Here is a 21,239-nt window from a genome sequence, read left to right as displayed (position 1 = left end):
TCTTAGTTTTCATATGACATATTATTCTGTGATCAAAAAGAACTAAAAATATGGGGTAGGTTAGGGCCCACAAAATGTTTAAGTGGCCTTTTGGGAATCTACACAATGTTTGTTTGACAATGCCCTAGAATGTTAAATCTGTAGGGCAGCTATATCACCAGTTAGTACCATGTGACAAAATCTCCTGTACACTAAAAACGGAGACAAAATGGAATAAGAATACATTAAATTTAGACTAAGAATTCCAAATGTTCGTAATATGGTGGTCTGCACCAATTTGTCTCAGGTTAATCAGAATTTTTAATTCACATTTTTTTTTATCCTGCTTCCTTGACAAATAAATGAATCAGGATGTTATATTGTAATGTGATTTCATTGTGATACATTGTAATAGAATAGCACTTTTCTGAAATTGTTAAGGCCTGTTGTGCAAAGGTTTAATTGCCATGTTGTGAACTGCACAGATGACACTTTCAGCTGCTCCTTTTGTTATTTGAAATCCTTCTACAATTAGCATGCACATCAGGTAATGTGAGATTCCCTTTCAGGCCAGTGCTTCTGAGAGATCTGTAGGCCAAGGCAGAAACAGCCATATGGCAGGTAATCATGACGAATCCCCTGACAGGCAGACACCAGGAAATGTTTCCTTTGCCATGTAGCTATCACTACCTTACGCAAGATAAAATTCAGAGTTGTCAGCTGGCCCCGTGGCATAAGGGCAACTTTCTCCATCAGTGGCTATGTAAAGAACAGTATTTTGCATCCCAGTATTTGTAATTTCATTTTCTAAAGGTATAGAAAGTGGGTCTACAAGTCTTATCGTGCAATGTGGTCAGTTTTGTAAAGCTGGAAGCGGATGAATGCACTACTAATGATCTAATACTAACTAGCAGCTATGAACTTCTGAATTATTAATAAGCAACAGCTCAAAACAAAATGGCTGCTTCTTTCATTGACAAGCTCTTCGAAAGATGCATTGTTAGTTCACACTTCTTTAGTGTTCATTACCTGTTCTCAATAGCTTGATTTCAGGAAGAAAAAGAGGGGAGGATGTGTAAACTATCAACAGAGAATTCAGCATCTGCCTCCCCCAACCCAATTTATAGATTTAGCCCTCAGAGAGCTCTCTTGGATATCAGTTTTAGAACCTGTTTGAAACAATGAGCCTGTGCAGGCTGATGTTCCTAATGAGTAAAGAGAAGAGTAGCACAGTGACACAAATGACTGTGGTGCTAAAGGACAGGGACCCCATCATGCTACATCTCCACATGTATTAACCTAAAGGTGCTTTCTTTTTAAAATGGTCATCAAGTAAACATTTTCTCACAGGCCTCATACTCGATGTTTAGGTTTCAGATTATTCTACTGTTGAAATAAAGTCTTAAAGAGTTACTACACAAGGAAAAGTATCTTATTATTTACTAATGATATGTAACTTCTGCCTATTTCCATCACTCTGGTTTTATGAAACCAAAATGTGCACTTGTCTTTAAAAAGTACTGGCTGAAGAGTGATGAAGTATACTCTACAGGTCTACATTTTTTATGTTGCCACTGTTGAAACGTCTCCATTAGCAGCAGTGTAGTGGGACTCTTTTCCAGGGGATCAGAGAGCTAAAACAAATCACATGCAATGGCTCATGTAGCTTTTTCCCCAGCCTGGGTACCTGCCAATGAAAATGCCAAACATGGTGTTATTTATTACACGTATGTATTTGTCTGCATGTATCTGTGAACTCAACATTCTAAACCTGCATTCACTTCACCCACCATTTACACTTGCGTCACAGTTCTACGTAGTCGATCAGGAGCCAAAATGGTTCTGTCATTAACAATTCACATGAGACTATACCCCCCCTCTGTTAAATAAGAAATTAAACATGTTTACAAATATGTACTATCATAGTTCTTTAATGAGCCCTCGTAGTGCTCTGAATACTCATCCCGATCATGTCTTTGGAAACTGGGAACCTGCAATAGAAGTGTCAATGATGTGCAATAGGGATGCAGGAACAACAGCAGCACTCAGGGGATTTTCAATATTTCTTTCCGACCCAGTCTCTCCGTTGACATCAGTATCTGATGAGTGGTGAGCAACCTGTTGGAAATAAAAGGAATCTCACATAATGGACTTCCCAGGACGTTGGGCAGACACCATGTATACTTTGCTGGTTACGACATGGAATGGCGCTGCATCAAATGCAGCATCAGACATACATTTTCTCGACTGGATCTCCTCTAGTGAAAACAATGTCTTTTGCATGTCGTCACTTGTCTGCATAGGCCTTAATTCTCCTTTTACGATCCAAGTCTTAGGTACGGGTTTCTTCCTCAGTACTTGGTCTTCTGTTGGTCCATCGAGGTAACTTGGTCATCATGCCTCTCCCGAACATAAAATTGAGGGCTTTCACCTGTGGTTGAGTGTGGGGGTCTAACAGTAAGCTCCCAGGTTAGAATTCAAGACAGTTTTAAGGGCGAGTTTTTCCAATACAGCACACTGAACAGCTTTCTTCAATGTACTCATGAAACGTTCAACAAGGCCATTGACCTGTGACCAAAGAGATGTGCTCTTCTGATGCTTCCCATTAAGATGACTGAGAAAGTCTCTGAAAAATCAACTGCTGAAACGTGGGCCATTGTCAGATTTTAAGATCGCAGGAATACCCCATGTCACAAAGATACTGCCTAATCTCTTGATGACTCTCTCTTGAGTGGTAAGAGGAGAGATCTTCTATCAATGGAAAACTGAAGAATTCCCCAACAATCATCATCAGGAGATGTACTTGGCCAAGAGGACCAAAAGAGTCAACAGCACTCCTTTCCCATACATGCTTGGGCAACTCTGACATGCTTAGGGTGTAATGAGTGTTTTGGCAACTCGCGCATGCTTAGGGTGTATTGAGTGGTTCACGATGACAGGCACTTGCAGATGACAGGCCTTTGACTCTCAACTCTCTCATTGAGATGCGATTCGGTCTTGGAAAGCTCGTTTTGTGGCAACGATTCAACAATGCTATTCATGGGCAACTTCATTTATCTGTTGTCGCATACTAGCCGGAGTAACAATTCTCAAAACCCTTAGGATATTGGCTTCTTGAGTTGCAGACAGTTAATTTATGACATTTTAAAACTTCTGGTATTCACTGATATGGGCAAGAGATCAATTGAGCTGGTTCCAGGACTGATGTGTAATAATGTCTGAGTTTTAACATGTCACTATTTGCCGCATGGCAGTGACAGTTTTCTACATCAAAACAGCAGCTTGTGTGTTTGATTCCACAAAGAAAATTAACGCAGGCTTCGGCGGTCTAGGAAAGGGTACCATGACACTGTATATGCACTCTGGAGAAGTAGTCAACACGGTTTTGATCTTTCCCTGGATGGTGCATGATTGTGTTGTTGTATTCTTGTAATCGTAGATCCTAACGTACAATACGTGGAGGCATCTTGGCCTTTGGTTTGCCAAAAATTATCACCAATGCTTGATGATCTGTCACAAGTGTAAAAGGCTTTCCCTATAAGAACACATGGAGATGTTCACAAGCCCACACCACTGCTAAACTTTCTATCTCAGGTTGTACATAAGCACAATCAGTTTGGATCAAATGTTTGCTTACATGTGCCACAATAGGTCTTTGAGCATTTGGGTGTCCCCTGTGCTATGCAAGGATTTCACCTAACCCAACTGAGATAGCATCAACAACAAGTGCTGTATGAATCTCTGGATTACAATATGCCATTTCAGTAGTGCTCAATAGCTTGTTTGATTTTCTTAAAGGTTTGCTTGTATTCATGTGGTCAATGAAATGAAACATTCTTTTTCCATCAAGTCTCTCAATGGAGTGCTCACTGTGGCAAAGTCTTATATGTATCTAGAATTGTAACTGGCCATGCTGTGGAATGAATTTAACATGGAAACATCTTGTTGGGGGGAGGGGACTTGCAGCTGACAACGCTTGCACTTTAGCTGGATTGGGTGTTATACCCCCCATCAGAAAAGATGCGGCCAAAGAACTCTAGCTTTGTCTTATGGAATTCACATTTCTCAGCATTCAAAGTTAAAGCTTGAATCAACAAGTAAATGACACACTTACTTGAGAGCATTATCATGCTTCTTCTGTTCTGCTCCGAAAACTAAGATGTCATCACTATAGTTGAAAGCGTTCATAACAAGCTGTATGATACAATCTACAAAAAGCCCTGTAGCTGATGGCACACTAAAATCTAGTCTTTTATATTGATATAGACCAATATGTGTGGACAAGGTTGTAGTGTACCTGCAGGTCTCCTCGAGTTCGAGCTGATATCCTTTATTTAAATCAAGGAGCAATAAGACCTTTGAACCATTCAATTGTGTTACCATGTCATCAATTTGCAGACTTGGATGTCGTTCTTTCAATTGCCTTGTTCGCTTGACGCATATCCATAAAAATGCGCACACAGCTGCTTGACTGTCCTTTTTGGGTACTACCACTATAGGAGAAACCCATGGCACTGGACCAGTAGAATGCTCAATGATATTATGTTTAAGTAATGATTCAAGTTTCTTCTCAACAGCTTTGTGTAAATGAAATGCAATTAGTCTATGTCTGAGCCACAGGACAAATGTCCTCATTAATACGTAATTGTACTTTCATAGTCTTAAATTTTCCTAATCCATGAAATAATTAAGGGAACTGACTTACTGTTTTTTGATGAACATTCATGTTGCATTTTATAGAGACCAGTCCCATATCAGCAGCTGTGCTGAAATGGAGTAAACAGGCACTTGACGCCGTAGCTTGCAGCACATGAATGGGTGCTTGCACTTTTGTCTACTTGTGTTCCGTCGTCACTACGAACGAACCTCAACTTTTCGATGCCATTGATGCATACCATGTATATACTTTAGTTTTCAATGGAGACAGTTGATTATATTTCTCCTCAGGCATAATGTTTACGGATGCACCACTGTTGATAATGAAAGGTGTTGAACAACCAGTTACTTTTAGCATAATCTATGGCCAATGTTTGAATAACTTTGGTGCTTTTTCATGTCGACTTTTCTTTGATTGGTATTTTTCTTCACATGTGGCGAATCCAACATGCGCGCACCTATCTGAGGTAAACATCCACACTGGACAAGCATCTTCTTCAGTTGCACTTGATATTGATATTGAAAAACGTTTTGACAATGATTCAGATGACAATTGACTTTGGTTGGTGTTGATTTGTCTCAACTGGTGTTGTCACTTGGCCTGGTAGCGTGCATCGAACGTCGCTTCTGGAACGTTCGGGTGACCATTTGGTCTTCTCACTGTGATGCACTTACTTTTGCTTTCGCCTTGAAAATCTTTACAATATGGTTCTCTTCCCCACAGCCTTTTCATATCTGTCCAATGGTGGGACATTTGCCTTCGTGTGGAAATGAGAATCAACACCTGAAACACAACTTCCTTTTTTGTGGAGACATCACTTTGTGTCCTTTAACCTTGTGATTTTGCTTTCATAACTGACTCACTTAGGGCACCTCCAGCCTCATGTCAGCAGATTGTCGATCTGCACGTTCCACAGCTCTGGTAGCATAAGTGCTTGGTCCAGACTAAGAGTTACTGCCAGCATTCCTCATCTGAATAAATGTGACAGGCATCCATCAATAACTCAGACATTTTGCTTCCTGATCATTAAGTTCATGTAATTTAGAGTGTTTCACCAACTCGGTCATTCTTTACTGAAAATGTATGTTTCGTAATGTACACTCAGCACTGGATTGAACTTGAGGGTTTTGAAGCGTCTTTAATTTGATGGTATGTAACTTCGTCAGTTCACTGTATTTCTTTATGACTTATTTTACACCCTCATCAGCACGACTTTTAAGGTATTTGATAATCTTTCTGTATCGGTTTGTTTTTCGTGCATTAATGAAATCATCAAATGTCTGTCTCTACCTAAGCAGCCTATCTATTGCCAATATTCTGGTTTTTGGCTGTTTCTGATGGTGTTGGTTTCAGGACGGCGGCAGTATTATAATCATTTCCGAGATTGGCTGACACTGAGAATGGCGGTCTCTCCGATACTGTCTGCTGTCCACTAGGACCCAATTCCTCCATGACATCTCTAAGGCCCTGTGATGTGCTGGCCTATGGGTTATCTTGGACAGTCTGTGGAAATGTGATCTCTTTCTTGGTCTCCATTGGAGCCCTTCACTTTTCTGGAGACCTTTGGAGTTTTTCTGAGCCAGCAGCTTTTCTGGTATGCCGCTTCAGGTATTGGACAACTCAGTAAGCACAACCCCAGTTCTACTTGTGTCTCTTCACCCGCTGCTGAGGTTGAAGAGGTTTTCTTATCAAGACTCTGGTGCAACAGAATGCTTTATTGTCCATTATTCTGTCAGCTACCGCTTCTGTGTATTCTACTCCTATCTGACTATGGTAGTTTTCAGCGCTTCTTTTCTGTATTGGTGTGTGATTGCCTTTAGCATTACCACTCCATATAATTATAACTTTATGTTGCATAGTAGCAATGTACCCTCTCTTTAAGGCCTTGCCAGCAGGTTCTTGGCCAACAATGTATAGACACCTAAATTATGTTTTTGTTATCTTCAAGTGCTTCGCACCAGCTGGAGTTGCGCTCTGACTCCACATACACCAAATGTCAATTCCGCACTTCAACAGAGGCACGTGTCGTACACACAGTTTCCTTGGTCCACGGCAAACTCTCTAGGAGAGCACGGTTGATCCTAGGGTTACTTAACCCCTATCTTACTGCCTGTTGTAGCATCTTCCCTATTCTGGGTATCTGCCAATGACCTACACCACACACAGGGCTGGGTATTACACGTCTTTATTTGCCTGTGTGTAACCAGAAATTCAACATTCAAAACCTGCATTCACTTCACCACACTCTAACACTTATGTCACAGCTTTATACAGTCAAGAAAGAGCCAAAAGAGTTCCATCCTTAACAACTCACATGGCACTATAGCTCCCTTTTGGCAAACCAATTATTTCCAGTACGGTGTTTCTCGCAAGTACTGTGTACTTGATAAACTTAGTCACCCCTTTCCTCAGAAAAGGTTCAGCCCATAGGAATCTACCCAAACCCATACTTAAGCCTCAAATCAACCCAAAAAGAGGTTCCATGCATTCAATGTAGTCAGAAGTGCACGCGCCACAAAGTTTCTCTTTCCTGTTCTCACTCATGTTGCGCCATCCCTTGCTTACCTCACCTTCACAGAATGTGGAGGCTGGACAAATGGTATTTGCACACTTAACAGATGCACTTAAACTAGTCATACGAACAAGCTATAGATAGTACAGATAACGTGGGCACTATCCCAAATGTGCAAGCACTGAATTGAGTTGATTTTCTTTGGTTTTGGTATAGTTGAAACGTCCGTGCAGTTATTGAAGCTGTTGCGTAAAAGATACTTTTTGAGCAAAGCAAAAGGCATGCATTATTCTATATCAACTGATTCCTTCAGATATACAGGATCATCTGTTCCCTCATGTTTCATTATTCTCTCAACTTCCAATTAAAAGCGGGTTCTTCCTTTTCTTATGCACTTTTTATTTTCCCTAGTCTTTGCCCTGCTTTTGTTTCCTGCTTCTCTTATAAGCTTGATAATAAATTCACTAACTTTATATATAACCAAATACTTACATTTTAACTTGTTTTCTATTACTTGCAGTTCCACACATTCACATTTAGTATTATTCTTTGAATTGTTGGTGTGTAGGTTTTGATCAAGACTAAATTTGTTGAAAAAGAAAAATCACACATTTTTGCATTTCTTGGAATAATGAAAGCGTGAAATATGATAGGAATAGTGATTAAATTATTTTCATATAGCCACTACTCACAAGATTTTGTAGTATAGTGAATACAAGGATTTAAGAGTAGAAGCCCTTTGTCATCCTGCACTGGGTGTTTGTACAGGCAACGGAGTATAATTCCCTCCCTTTGTATACCTATCAACTGTCAATCCAAAATGTTGTTTAAACCAGTTGAGAGTCTGTGCTTAGGGCTTAATAATTTACCTATGTAGGCTCAGAAGTGCAACACTTTCCTCTTACAAGTTCCCCATTATTTATTCAGACACCCTGCACCATGAACAGATACCCTGTGCAAAAAACAATCAGACGTTCAACATTTCACTTCATAAGCGGTCACAGATACTAGGGTTCCTTACCAGCCACCTTCAGGGTACTCTGGACATTGTGGGTGATTGGTGATGTGACTGCCACTGGTGGGTTCTTGCCCTTCTTCAGGGAACCAGGTTGACCGAGAGTCACAGGCTTCTTGAGCTCCCCCTTGGCGGGCTCATCGCCATAGCTCTCAGTGCGCTCCCTCCTCCAGCGTGAGCTGTGCTCCATCTTTAGACTGCCACTGTCGTACTCCAGCTTCTTGGGGGTCTTCTCTTCTGTCTCGCTGTACCAGGTAAGCCCACTTTCCACCAGCGACCGCTTCTCAGCATCTGTGCGCAACTGACAAGGACAATGAAGAAGGGTGAGACATTTCATAATTTTTACATTCCCTATATGGAAAGATTCACCTTGCCGATGCCTCAGTGTAGTTACAGCAGTGTTATGTTGGGGGAGGAGTGGTTTACCGTGGCATCACAGTCACACCTGTGACAAAAGGTACACCAGTGCCTCTGCAATCCCTCAGGTGTCATACCCCTAACAGCCACTAGGTGATTCTTCTGACAGTTTAATAGGTATCAGTGAAAAACCTCTGAAGTCTCACAGTCCACTAGGGTCTACTTTTGACAATGCCATATTAAACAAGAATTATAGAGCTCCTGTTGCACGTGCCTATGTCTGGGTCCTAGGTGCATGTGCAACCAATAAATACTCTGATATAGGGAAAACAATAGTTGATTGGATTTTCTTTTTGCTAAAGCAGTAGTTAATATGGTGGATGTATGATTTATCCACGAATGCACAGATTATCACATTCATGGATGAATCAGACATACACCATATTTACTACTGTTGTGTATTGGCACTTCCTGGGAACAGCTAGATTATTTAGGAGTAAACGATAAAACTAATGAATCATGACACATCTTGTGCAGGTGATGCACCTTATGTGCCATGGTATGTCACTTTTGGGGCATATGATGAACTTGTAAGCCATATGACCTCACTTCTTAACCATAAAAAGGCACAATTCTGCCATGATGGGCAGTACTTGTTAGGCATTTGAATGATTAATTGGCCCAGATGTCATCCACCCTCTTTATCTCACTGGTCAACCCAAATTGTTTTAGTTGTAATATTCTATGCATGCTATGAAGGGGAAGGGGAAACGCCATGTGCAATGACATTTCTGATGCTATCCCACATGCAGTGGTGCTTGAACAGTTTTCAGACCGGGGATGCTGCCATCAATAATACACCACTGAAGTCATGGGGATTCTATTTAAAAATAATAAAAATAAAAAGCATGACACGAGGAATAAGTGTTGCAAATGAACCACAACAATTCAGCTGGAACATCGTAAAGGTGTAGTATGTAGCTGGGGTTGCATTTAGGAGGCCACTGCCACAAATATGTTACTAAAGCATTTTTCCATTGAAATTACCACTAAATTTGCCCAGAAATACAATTTCACCGATATTTGACTGATAAAACTATGTAGCGCACAAACAATATTGTGTGGAAATTGTGTTTAAGCGAATATTTGTTATTTGCACATCAGCAAGTAAAGTGGCTTGATTTGTTATGATCCTAATTAAAAAAAAAAGTGTTTTACTAACTTTATTTTGAAGTGTTTCTACAGTTATTTAACAAGTATTTAAGTTTTTGTTGGGAAAAAAAACGACATCCCACAAACTTTTTTTCCACACCAGCAAGATTGTCACATACATCCCTACACAAAAAAGTCATATTTTGCAGTAAGAGTAAGGAAAGTAAACACTGGTCTCCATGTTTAAGAAAACTCAGCAGTTTGTCAGAAGACTAGACTGATATTTGACCTGTGTCTTTGAACGCACAGCAAATGTGACAGACAAAATAAATTTAAAGTAATCTTTAATGCTTGCTCACATTTAGAAACCCAGCATGGGATTCTTGCAGTGGGAGGTGTGTTGGAGCACCCACCTGCCACCCCAAATTCCAGCGCCTATGCGCAGATGACATCGACCTGTAATATGCAAACTTACAGATCAGCCAGCCTTTACAATATTTAAGTATTAGGAAAAAGAGGAGACCGTGTCAGGTGAGGTGGCGGGGCTTTGAGCCTGTTACAGGTCTTACCAGGTACACTGGAGGTAGGGCCAAACAGAGGGGTGCCACTGAGAGCTTAGTAGGCTCCAAAAATAGATTTGAAGCCACGTCCAGGAGAGTTTGTAAAGCTCCCAGTGGGTTTCAACTGTCCAGAACCTCGACTCACAACCTAGAAACCTGATCCGTGAAGGATTTTGCAACTTACTTTTTCTTTTCACCATGTGATATCGGCTTTTCACAGGGCGAACCCGTGAAAAGAGGAGCTATTGTGTGTCTCACAGAGATCTCAAATTATGACTGAGCCTCCGAGCTGTGCACATCGGAAGGAAGGAAACATGGCGAATTTGAGCCTTTTTTAAGAAAAGCATTGAAACAGGACATTCGTTCTCCACCTGAAGTTTTAGTTCGGGATGTTCAGAGCATCATCTCTGCCTTTCTGATGCAATATTCTGCTACAGAGCTTTACCTTGGCCTGGATGTTGTGAGACCACTGAGGTGGCTGCTGTACTCCATTGCCACACATTCTGCTTTGCATTTCATCTATGTACCCAGAAGCACATCTTAACCAACAGAAAAGTACTCCTAGCTTTTAAGAAGGTGTCGGATGTCAGAGAGATCTGAGAGCCCATGCAAAGAAGTACATTGTGGAACTATAAGAAAGTGGTCACATGCCAACATGGTCAGTCTAACTGAACCGTGTGAATGAGTGCCAGTTAGCCAAGGGCATCAGGGCATTCATTCCTTCCAATTAAAATGTATCCCTTAGCACTAGACTTGCCACTGCTTCCTAGTCTGACTACACATTCTTTTGTAGAGCACCACAATTGCTAAATGGTGCATACATGTATGTGTACTCCGCATCATTCCGTTGGTGAAGCATGTGCTGCTCACTTCTATTTTCAGTATGCAAGGGAAATCGCAAGCAGAGAGTGGACGTGTGTGCTAAAAGTAGGAGGCTGTGTGCTTGTTGCAAAAACAGAACTCACACTGCACCAGTAATTATGCAACAAAGGGACAAGCTTATGTTATTGGTCTGCCTAGCACTCATACCCAGTTTCTTTAGTCTGACTGACCGACAGACTACCCGACCGACTAACTCAGCATGTCCCAAGGCTGTCCATCATGATGAGTTTTCCAACATACCTCCTTTGCTATCCCTGCATGATCAAGTTATTTTTGCCCTTCTTACCCTCTGTCTAGTATTTTCTGAGACTAGTGAGCGCCTGCCTGCCCTTATTTAGCAGGTGCAGTGTCACTGACCTTCCGCCTCTCACAGAAGCACGGTCAGTCACAGTCATACACAGAGGGGCAGCATTCAGCAGGCTCAAGCATACTGCTAGGGATCAATCCATTACCACTAATTACTTCAAATGACCTTACCCTTGACAGAAGAGCTTGTGGGAAAAGGATGCTATTAGGGCACACTATTAAATGTTGACAGTTTTCTTGCAGCACGAGTAGTCTTAGCCAGTTTTAATGTGCTTCCTAATTGGATTCTATTAATGTTGACCAATAAATAAAAAAAAGTCTGAAAACATGTCTGGCATGATACTAGCTTACATATCTAGGTTTCGTATGTGTGTGGATATTTTTGTTTTATATGTTAAGTACCTCTATGAGATTTGAAGTGGTTCATATTTGGAGGATGGTTTGTGCATATTGTTCATGACAAAGGAATCACAATATTATAGGTCATTGAGTTACTGTATATTTTTCACTCATCACCAACGTTTCATTTTCTGCAAATGGCGATTTATCTGTTTATGATGGTGAAAGAACTGAATGATGGTGATGGGGAATATGAATCTGCCACAAATGTAAAGGAAAATTAAAGCATTCTCATTTAAGTGGAAGCTTATGGGTGGATGTGGCTTCAGAGTGAATGTAGTGACCAAAGACAAAGGAAGCAGTTGTTTACAAATGTGAATTCCTCAATTCAGCTGCTGTAGTGCTGTTTCCCAGAGCAATTTGTGAGGCTAAAATCTAAGGGGTGTGATGGTGAAGGGGAATATGAATCTGCCACAAATTTAAAGGAAAATGAAAGCATTCTCATTTAAGTGGAAACTATGGATGGATGTGGCTTCAGAGTGGATGTAGTGACCAAAGACAGAGGATGCAGTTGTTTAAAAATGTGAATCCCTCAATTCAGCTGCTGTAGAGCTGTTTCCCAGAGCAATTTGTGAGGCTAAAACATTTGGTGTTGGAGAAGCAGATCTGCTGTGTACCCCCTCTGAAGAGGATCTATTGAATTGTATTGTAATAAGGGCTTTGTTAAATGATCTCTTAATATGGTGATTTCTTAGGGCAACACCTCTTTGAGAGGTCTACTATAGCACATTTTTCTGGGGCAATATGCCAACTTCTCTACACCTAAGATGGTTTGTTGCGGCCCATCTCCCTAGGATGAGAATCCTCTTACTAGGATGGGCTGCTGATGCTCCTCTTCCGATAATGGTCTGCTGCGGCTTATCCTCTAAGAGTGGTTAGCCAAGGTTCTACATTTTAGGGTGATCTGCTGCAGCACATACTCCTAGGATGGTCTATTGAGGCACCTCTTCATCAAGTGGTCTTCTTAAGTGCCTTCTCATTCAGTAATGTACGGGGGCACCATATTCTTGGGTGACATACTGAGGCACTTCCTCTTAGAGTGGACTTTTGGGTAACCATTTGGGATACTGATGTACCAAAGTCCAAAGTAATGTGATATGCTAAGGTCGCTCCTCTACCTATGCATGTTTTTGAAAGCCATATCAGTCTTAAAACCTAAGGCATAAGGAGGCTCTTCTGTGAGCTAATGCATTTATCTGTCTGTGCTTGCAGGTAAGCTGATTTGTGTGCTTATTTATGGCACAATGTGAACACGGAAGATCACAACACTTTTGGAGTGTACGTGAAGAATCTTCAATTTAGGTTGCTGAATAGGAACCTGTTCTGTGTAACAAGAATACCCCTTTCGAAGAGTGCTGGGGATAAGACTTATTCCACAAAATGAGTTGAGTAAACACAGGTAGTTTTCTTAAATGCCTACGTGACAGTCATTTGTTTCAGAGCTGAAAGGGAGTGTCTTGAATTCTGCTGAAAAACAACCATGAAAAACAACCAGCGGAGTGGAGGTGCTCATATGCTTATACACATTCCTGAAGGAGGATCTTGTACAATGAGAACCAAGAATTACTCATGTGAACATAGTGTCTACTGCTTAAGTGTTGTGAAAAAATTGGTGTGGGCACTTGTTGCATCAAATGCAAAGGGCCCAAAACACAAACTTAGTTTTATGTGTCTGAGACATGGCCAATAAGGGGAACAACAAATACAATAATGCCCTCAACATGAGGGCCAGCCACACCACACACAAAGTCCAGAGGACCTACCGCTACGGCGGAGTTCCTGCGAGAAGCCGTAGGAGTAGAAGGCAGGGAATTAAGGGAGGAACTTGCATTGAACTCTTCGGAGCTGAGGTTGTCGGAGGCATCGCTGAGGCCACTGCTGATGGAGCTGCTCTCATCCCAGCTGGAACACAAGAAAGGCAGGAAGATCAGTCTAAAGAAACAGAATTATCAAGTTGCTCAAATTCTAACTTGCAATGATATATACAACACCCAGGGCTAGCTAAATATTTTTTCACAAATCATAAATTGGGTAAGACTCATTAAAGGATTATTATTCATCACAATGCAAATTATGAGACTCATTTCTGTGGAATTCGATTGTTAAGTATGTTCTTTACTCTGAATCTATTAATTTCTGTAGTAAGTTGTTGTTTTTTTGTCCTGAAGTAGATTAATTTGTGAATCATGTTTGTTCGTTGTTTGCCTTTCATGGGCAGCATATGTGTGGGGCGTATTGGGGGTGATTTGCAATGTGTTGTGAAGCAAAATCTTTACCAAGCTAGACTTAATTTATCAATGAGCACAGTATAGTTCATAAGCTGTATAACTAATAAAAACAATACTAAATACAAAACTCAAAGATGTGAAGCTTAAGGGACAGTGTTCCATGATCCGGAACAACATCACCATTTGCATAAGGACCACCCTAACGCTACACCTCCATGTAGAACCCTATGTCACTCGGTGACTGTAAGCTTGCCTTTGACCCTCCTCAGAGCTCCAATTTCTTTCAGCTAAGTTCGCTGAAACAAAGATAATTAAATTTATTAAGCATAATGTTCATGAAAGATTTATTAAATAAGACATCCGTTTGGGGACTGTTTAATCATTCCAGTGAACGAAACTTTCAGTAAAATTTGACTTATTATATAAAACATTCTGATGAGATTTATCAAGACAAACGTTACTAATGAAGAGATAGTTTAATTGAAACTTAACCAGTTAAAGGAATACGTGAAACACCCCTGGCACGGTTATTTATTAAATAAATCTGCCTCGATGACGGCTGTGTGTAGAGATATCTCCCACTCATGGTGGAATTATTCAGTCGAATACCAATGATAAAGAGATTCATTAAATCAAGAAACCTGTGATAGAGTGGTTATGCATGGCTCTCACCGATAATCATTAGCGTGTACGACTGAATTCTAAATCCAATAATCCATTGCTACGGTGCAGCAACGGTAACAAAACATGTTAACTAACCACTGTTACTAAGTCACCAATGAATTCTATGCTGCTCCAGTGGTACAAAGCAAGGAGCACAGCTTGTGGACAGAAGGGAAGTGAAAGCACTAAGAGTGGTGGTAGGAGGAGAGGGGATGCATCACACACACGTCATATTTTCCTTGTTTACGCCAGCGGCAACTTTTAAAAAGTGCTCCTGGCGCAAACAAGGTAAGTGTGCCATATTAGCATGAATGTGCTGCCCCCATGGCAGCCGCAAACTCATGCTGCTCTGGGAGCAGCACATTTATGTGAAAAACAGAGGGACTGCTTTAAATCCACTCCAATGTTCACTGTGCAGGCAGCAACCAGTCTGCAATGTTAAGGGAGATTAGAGATCCCCTTGCAGGAGAGTGCAGTGAGTGACGGCATGAGCCTCCAAGGAGAGGTCTGGGAGCTCCATACGGACATCAGGGGGTGCACTGAGTGCCCCTCCTGAGAGTTTCTTTGCCTCCGCGCCTGCATCTATAATACAGCATGGGTGCAGAGGCAAAGGGATACCCGCATTTGCATTGGGCTGCGCCACCATGCAAATGAGGGAACACCCTCTGGTGAAAGCGCTGGCGCTATAAGTGCGCCAGCACTATCGGTATCACAGAAGGTGCCGCACAAGCTTCTGTAATATCAAAATGCCCCGGGGGCACGTAAAGCGGGCGTACATGCCTTTTGCACCCCTGGGCACTTCTGTAATATGGCCCAAGGTATTTTTTTTCTAATATGGGACAGTGAGGAGAGGCCATGTTATGTATGGATCCCCAGTACTCCTCTGCCCCTTCATAGCAGTTGAAAGCAGGGGCAGACTATTTGTGGGGAACTTATATAAAATAACATTAGAGATGGGTAAAAGATTAAATCAAACACCCTTTCTTCACTGTTAAGTGTCCCATATAGTGTGAGAGATCTTCACCCAGTCCTGGACAAAGCACTGCAATTCGAAACTTGTAATTTCAATTTTAGCATTATCAGCATGGCTTTATAAGTGCTAATGACTAATAGCCAGAAATGGTGAAGTGGTCAACCGAGTATGGGGCCACTTGGCAGCTGTGCTGACTAAGGATTTGACCAAGAGAAAAACTCCTGGTGGAGAGGTTTACTAAGGGAAATGCCTGATGACAGACATAGGGCCTCATTACGAGTTTGGCGGAGGGGATTACTCGGTCACAAACGTGATGGATATCCTGTCCATCGTTTTACAAGTTCCATAGAATATAATGAAACTTGTAATATGGCGGCTGTGATATCCGTCACGTTTGTGACTAAGTAATTCCCTCCGCCATACTCTTAACGAGGCCCTTAATGATTGAAATACCTATGGTGAAGGGATTACCGGATAGATATCCTATGAAGACATTTAGATGAGACACGCCATTTGGAGGGAAAGTGAGACATCACCAGTGAAGGGATTCATTAGGTTAGAGAACCACTATTAATGGATTTATCGACTGCTTCATGCGGTTGAAGGGGTTTAGTCAATGAAACATCTGGGATAATGTAGTTTGATGGCCACTTTTCACATTTTCAAAGTAATGCTTCAACATACCCAACATAACAATACTCATAAAAACTTTAAGCTATTGCCAGACTCTCAGGATCCAACCTGGTGATCTGAAGATTCTGTACGGACTCTGCAGCAGATACTTTGGGCTTGGATTGTCAACTTACATCTTTCATAGGATGTACGCCAGAATTGTGTGTTGGTTCACAAAGAGAAGTGGGTGTTATGCCCTAATGGAGAGTGTACACTTGAGGAGTATCTGCAATGCACTACAGAGGCTAAATAACTGATGTTTCAAAGTGGAAACCTGGATTCTAACCCCAGCTTCAACATGTGAGCAAAATGGTGTGATTTCTTTGTTGTATTTGCACAGCATAACATCCTCCTTTTCTATGCCACTGCAGAGGCACCTCAATCACTATTTGTCACCCATCATCATAGATATGCGAAAGCAACACTCTAGATTGTAAAAAAAATTATGAAGTGTCGCCATCTCTTTTCCCAGTATATTTTTTTTTTTGCTAACTGTGGTGTTTATGTTTCAGGTACTTTTCAATCAACAAACAAATACTGGTGAAGTGAATAGGTCTGTCTTGCATTTTTAGTCATGAGTAAAACATTTTACAACAGCATGGTTAAAAACAAACAAAACTATTATTTCCGGTAAAGCATCTAAAAAACAATGTGTGTGTGAAAACTAACTGTATTTTTGAGATGCAAAACAGATTCTCATGCAATGTAAGCACTCCTAAAAAGGTGGAATGAGACACCCAGTATCCAGTAGCATGAGGCGAGAGACGGACACCCCTGGCTGGGACCAATGGCCACTATGAATATTTTGAGGAAATGGTAACAAAACATCGTCAGATAAGATTGCAAGCCAGACCTAATTAGAGGCATCTGCTCTTTCAAGACAGATCCAAAAAGGTCTCAGAATCAAATACCAAACGCTAAATGGCGGATAATAAAATAGCTCACTGCCCACTGGTGCCTAAAAGTGTAAATATCACACTGACATCCTCTCAATATATAGTGAGAGCAAGTGACACTTAAGGTCAGAAAGAAATGCATAGCGTGACTATAATGTGGTATGACTACGTGAGGGTACCTAATGCAGGTGGAAAGAAAGCACGCAGAAAAGGGCCTGTGGCTGACCCTAGAAGTGCACATTAAGGTACACTAAAGCCTTCTACCAAGATGGTGCTCATTCAAGGTCTGGCCATTACAGTGAAGAGGTCATTGTCATGACAACCAGGACAGTAGCTAAAGGTTTAATGTGCTTTAGCTGAGCTTCCGCAGATCCAGAATCCAGCTATTCACAAGGAGAGGTGACTCAAAGACCTCAAGTAATCTTGGCTCTCCCTTAGGTACAGGGGCCTGGGTTCGAGGCTTAATGCCGTCAGCAGTTCCTGGAAAACAGTACATTACTGTAGTACTGTCAAGAGATACGACGCATGAAGTCCAGATAACTATTGAAATAAACATGTATGAAATGCTGTGAAAAGGTTAAGGGAATCAAAAGTGAGAGATAAGATTAAAACTGATCACTCAAATGTATTACCGGAATAAACATCTCATAACCATTTTACTAAAAAAATAAATTAGGAGAAAATATGACAAAGCATCAAAAGTAAAATATGTAAAATGTATGGGTTTCCACCAGAGGAACGTGGTGATTCTAGAGACACGACAGAAGGGCTGGGGAAGGTCAGACAGCCTTTGAAAATGAAAATTCATCTAATCAGGTTCCAAATGCGCTGTGTAGGAAAGCTATTTCTGCTACTGCAGTTAACCTGTGGGTTATTGTGGGGCAGTGGGAGGCAGGTGGCTCCTGCACGAATCCCTCCTGGCTGCAAACTTCTTTGAGTTGCTTTTAACAGGATTTAGATTAGTGCTCCCAGTAATAACACCCTCCCTCCTTGAAACTGGGAAAGGTTTGACTCCCAAATTCTAGGGGAGGGGGATTGTGCCTGTGGTTTCGCCATGGAGCATCGGTAGTGCAAAGCATTGCATTGGTTTACTAAACATTATAAAAACTAGTGTAGTCCAAAGTTACACAGCTCCTCAACAACTTGTGTGAAATCCTTAGTAGGTCTACGTCCAGTTTCTGCTGGTTGTTCCTATAACAAAGGGGCGGCCCCCGCTATAGCAGAGAAGTGTCGCCCCACTGCTGAAAGGCAGCAGAAAAATAAAATGATAATACAATTGTTGTACTATGATTTTATTTTGTGCTTCCCCCTCACAGGGCAGGGCGGGGCAGGCAAGTGTGATTTTTTTTTTTTTTTTTTTTAATTAATATTCTCCCCCACCTACCCTCACCCGAAACCCCCTTTTCCCCACCGCACCAAGCATAACACACTCTGTCTGTGCACATATCAGCCCCAAGAGCCTGCTTCTTCACAGGTTCCACACTATCCATCTCACATTAAGCCTCTATCAGATCAGGAATTATAGGCACTAGCTTTGGTAAATAATAAACGGACCTGGCAACCAGGTATGAAAGTGATTTCTACCTCAACAGGCAGCGAGTAATCCCCTTCACCTTGGCAGGGAACTGGTGTACCCAAGACGATATTCTTGCATAGTAATGCGTGGAAATCTGCATTCTTCAATAGCGGGATATGGCAAGCTAGATCACCAACTATCCACTCGGGGATATTTCTGTCTGGAACCCCAATTGATTTTTATAGCAAAATTGTGCAAACAAATCGTTGGACTTGCTTCCTGTCTTCCCAAATATGATGCTACTCGACTTGCGATATTTAAGATGGTCCTATTCAAACGTTGTAGTTAACTAATCTGTAGCTAACACTTCTTTTTCCTTTGGGTTCCCCTCCCAGGTTGCTTCATGAGGGGTCTGATGGACTGGCGCCTGTGTCAGCACACAGTGAGACTCGGTCACTGGCAATACAGCATGGCAAATCTTAGTCTTCCAAAGGGGCAGTCATGACTAATGAGTGGCAAATACAGGCAACTCTTCCCAAAGGCACATTTCTATATACGCAGATTTTTAGATCCTGCTTATACACATCGGAAGATCTATTATGTACAATAGCAATAATTACAGTGTTCTTTGGGTCAGGACATTGCTCATCATTTGTTGGCTTTCCTGTCAATCTCATTTGCTTGATTTTTATTCAATGGCTTTCCTTCTCCCCTGGAGCATAGCTTCCTAACCATCCTTTTGATTGGATTATTTGTATTCGTCAACAGCTAACATCCAAGGACGTACTTTTTGTTGGGAGTGCACATACATGCCAATTGGGAAGTACTTTTTGTTGGGAGTGCACATACATCCCAATTCTCCCAATTCAGGCGGAAAACTACTGATTTCAAGGCTAGTCTCCCGCCCCCAATTAAAGCATGTAAAAACCAGATTCCTCTGCTAGCTTCAGCTGACAGGGCCTGGTCTTGTGTAACTCGGAGTATGCACTGTCAGTTTATGTATTGTCCCCATCCCACAGCTCGTGCATTGATTTCCTGACCCTGCCAGTCTCGTTCGGCTTATTACTATTATTTTTAATTATCTACCTTACACGCTCCATGCCCATGAGCCTCCTTTCTGACCATCACTTGTCAGCTAAGCAGCATTTTTGCTTCCACCCTTCCTCTCTTACGTACCTATTACGTTTTTTTCCATCTCTTTTTTTGAAGGAGCAGCAGAAGCTCCAATTTTTTAAACACAGCAACTGTTTATCAAAATGTATTTATTTTTTTATTTTACCTCTCCAAGATAGGTGTTCTATATCTTGTAAAGGTAAATGGAAAATAAAAAACTTGATCGCCACAGCATCATGATGCATGCACATTAATTCACTTGAGTTACTGTAATATAATAGTGATGCACAGGCTAGTTGACAACCTCACCCTGGAGCTTTTTCGTGTTTGGTTTTTATGTCAGTGCTGTTAAATATCAGCAAGAAACACCAACTTATTTTTTTTGCTGATGCTGTTCAGTGTACTCAAGTCACTAGAAGAGCCAAAATGTCGCCATACTCCTTTCGAAAGCAGGATCTATTGGCTTTGCCAGTGCTTATTATTTGCAAGGCCCAGCCACTTTGGCAATAGGTTAGAGCCAAGAATAAGCTCTACCAACCCCCTTATGCGGTCTTGGATGGAATTCTTTGTCAGCATCAGTTCCTCGGCTCGAACTTAAAAGTAGTCAGGAACTTCTATGCTTGGAATTATGTATGTATTTTTTAATTAGGCGTTTATTAAAGTGCTACACAAAGACAAAGGTGATATCATTATGTCTTAAATCTTTACAAGACCCACTACTTGCACACCAACATGGCTGCAGTACACAGGACAGCGCACGGATTCACTCCCAGCTCTAAAGCCGCCATGTGACTCAGCATTCAGAATGTGTTCCGACTGCAGAAAATGAAGGGCTTCCTGCCAAGAACCAGCTCAAAAGCTAACACAGCAAGAAAGCACTTAATGCAGCAACCACAACTTTTTTCTAATCCACAAGCTGCGCTAGCACACTGTGTGCAGGCCACATGCCGGTCTCTCTGGAACAAAGTGCTAATATGTGAGCTCCTTCCAGAATAGCCTAGTCCACTTACAGTCACCGTCCCATGCCATTTCAATACATGGCCTCCTATTGTCTTCCTTGGATTGCAGGGCCCACCCTAGTAAACCCCAGGCCACAAGGTCGAAAGCAGGAGTAAAGCTGTGATTTTTAGAACAGTCACTTTTGACACTTTTGTTCCATGACCTAGTCCTGGACTCCAGTGCTTTCATCCTCCTAGAAGATCACAATTTCCAAGCGGACCCCCTGGCCCTCTCCACAGTCTCCCAGTGATGAACGATGACAACACAATCACCACATGGGATACAATTAGCACAAAGGAAACCAGAACAACCCATTCACACCGAGGCTCAAGCAGACCCCTTCCCCAACCACGCCTTCGA

At 41.6% G+C, this 21,239-nt stretch overlaps 1 protein-coding gene across 12 annotated transcripts in view; it reads right to left on the bottom strand.

The window, feature by feature from the left end:
- NAV1 (neuron navigator 1) overlaps nt 1-21,239 on the bottom strand; it is a 950,201-nt gene that overhangs the window by 246,788 nt on the left and 682,174 nt on the right. For all 12 annotated transcript variants that reach the window (XM_069238908.1, XM_069238913.1, XM_069238909.1 and 9 more), the window contains 2 exons: nt 13,583-13,721; nt 8,170-8,464 (listed from right to left, as the gene is read on the bottom strand). In XM_069238908.1, coding sequence (XP_069095009.1) covers nt 8,170-8,464; nt 13,583-13,721 — 434 coding nt within the window. The remainder of the gene's footprint in view (nt 1-8,169; nt 8,465-13,582; nt 13,722-21,239) is intronic.

Source organism: Pleurodeles waltl, chromosome 6 (assembly GCF_031143425.1).
Source record: "Pleurodeles waltl isolate 20211129_DDA chromosome 6, aPleWal1.hap1.20221129, whole genome shotgun sequence".
Lineage (NCBI taxonomy): Eukaryota > Metazoa > Chordata > Amphibia > Caudata > Salamandridae > Pleurodeles > Pleurodeles waltl.
This window is presented reverse-complemented; position numbering and strand designations above follow the sequence as displayed.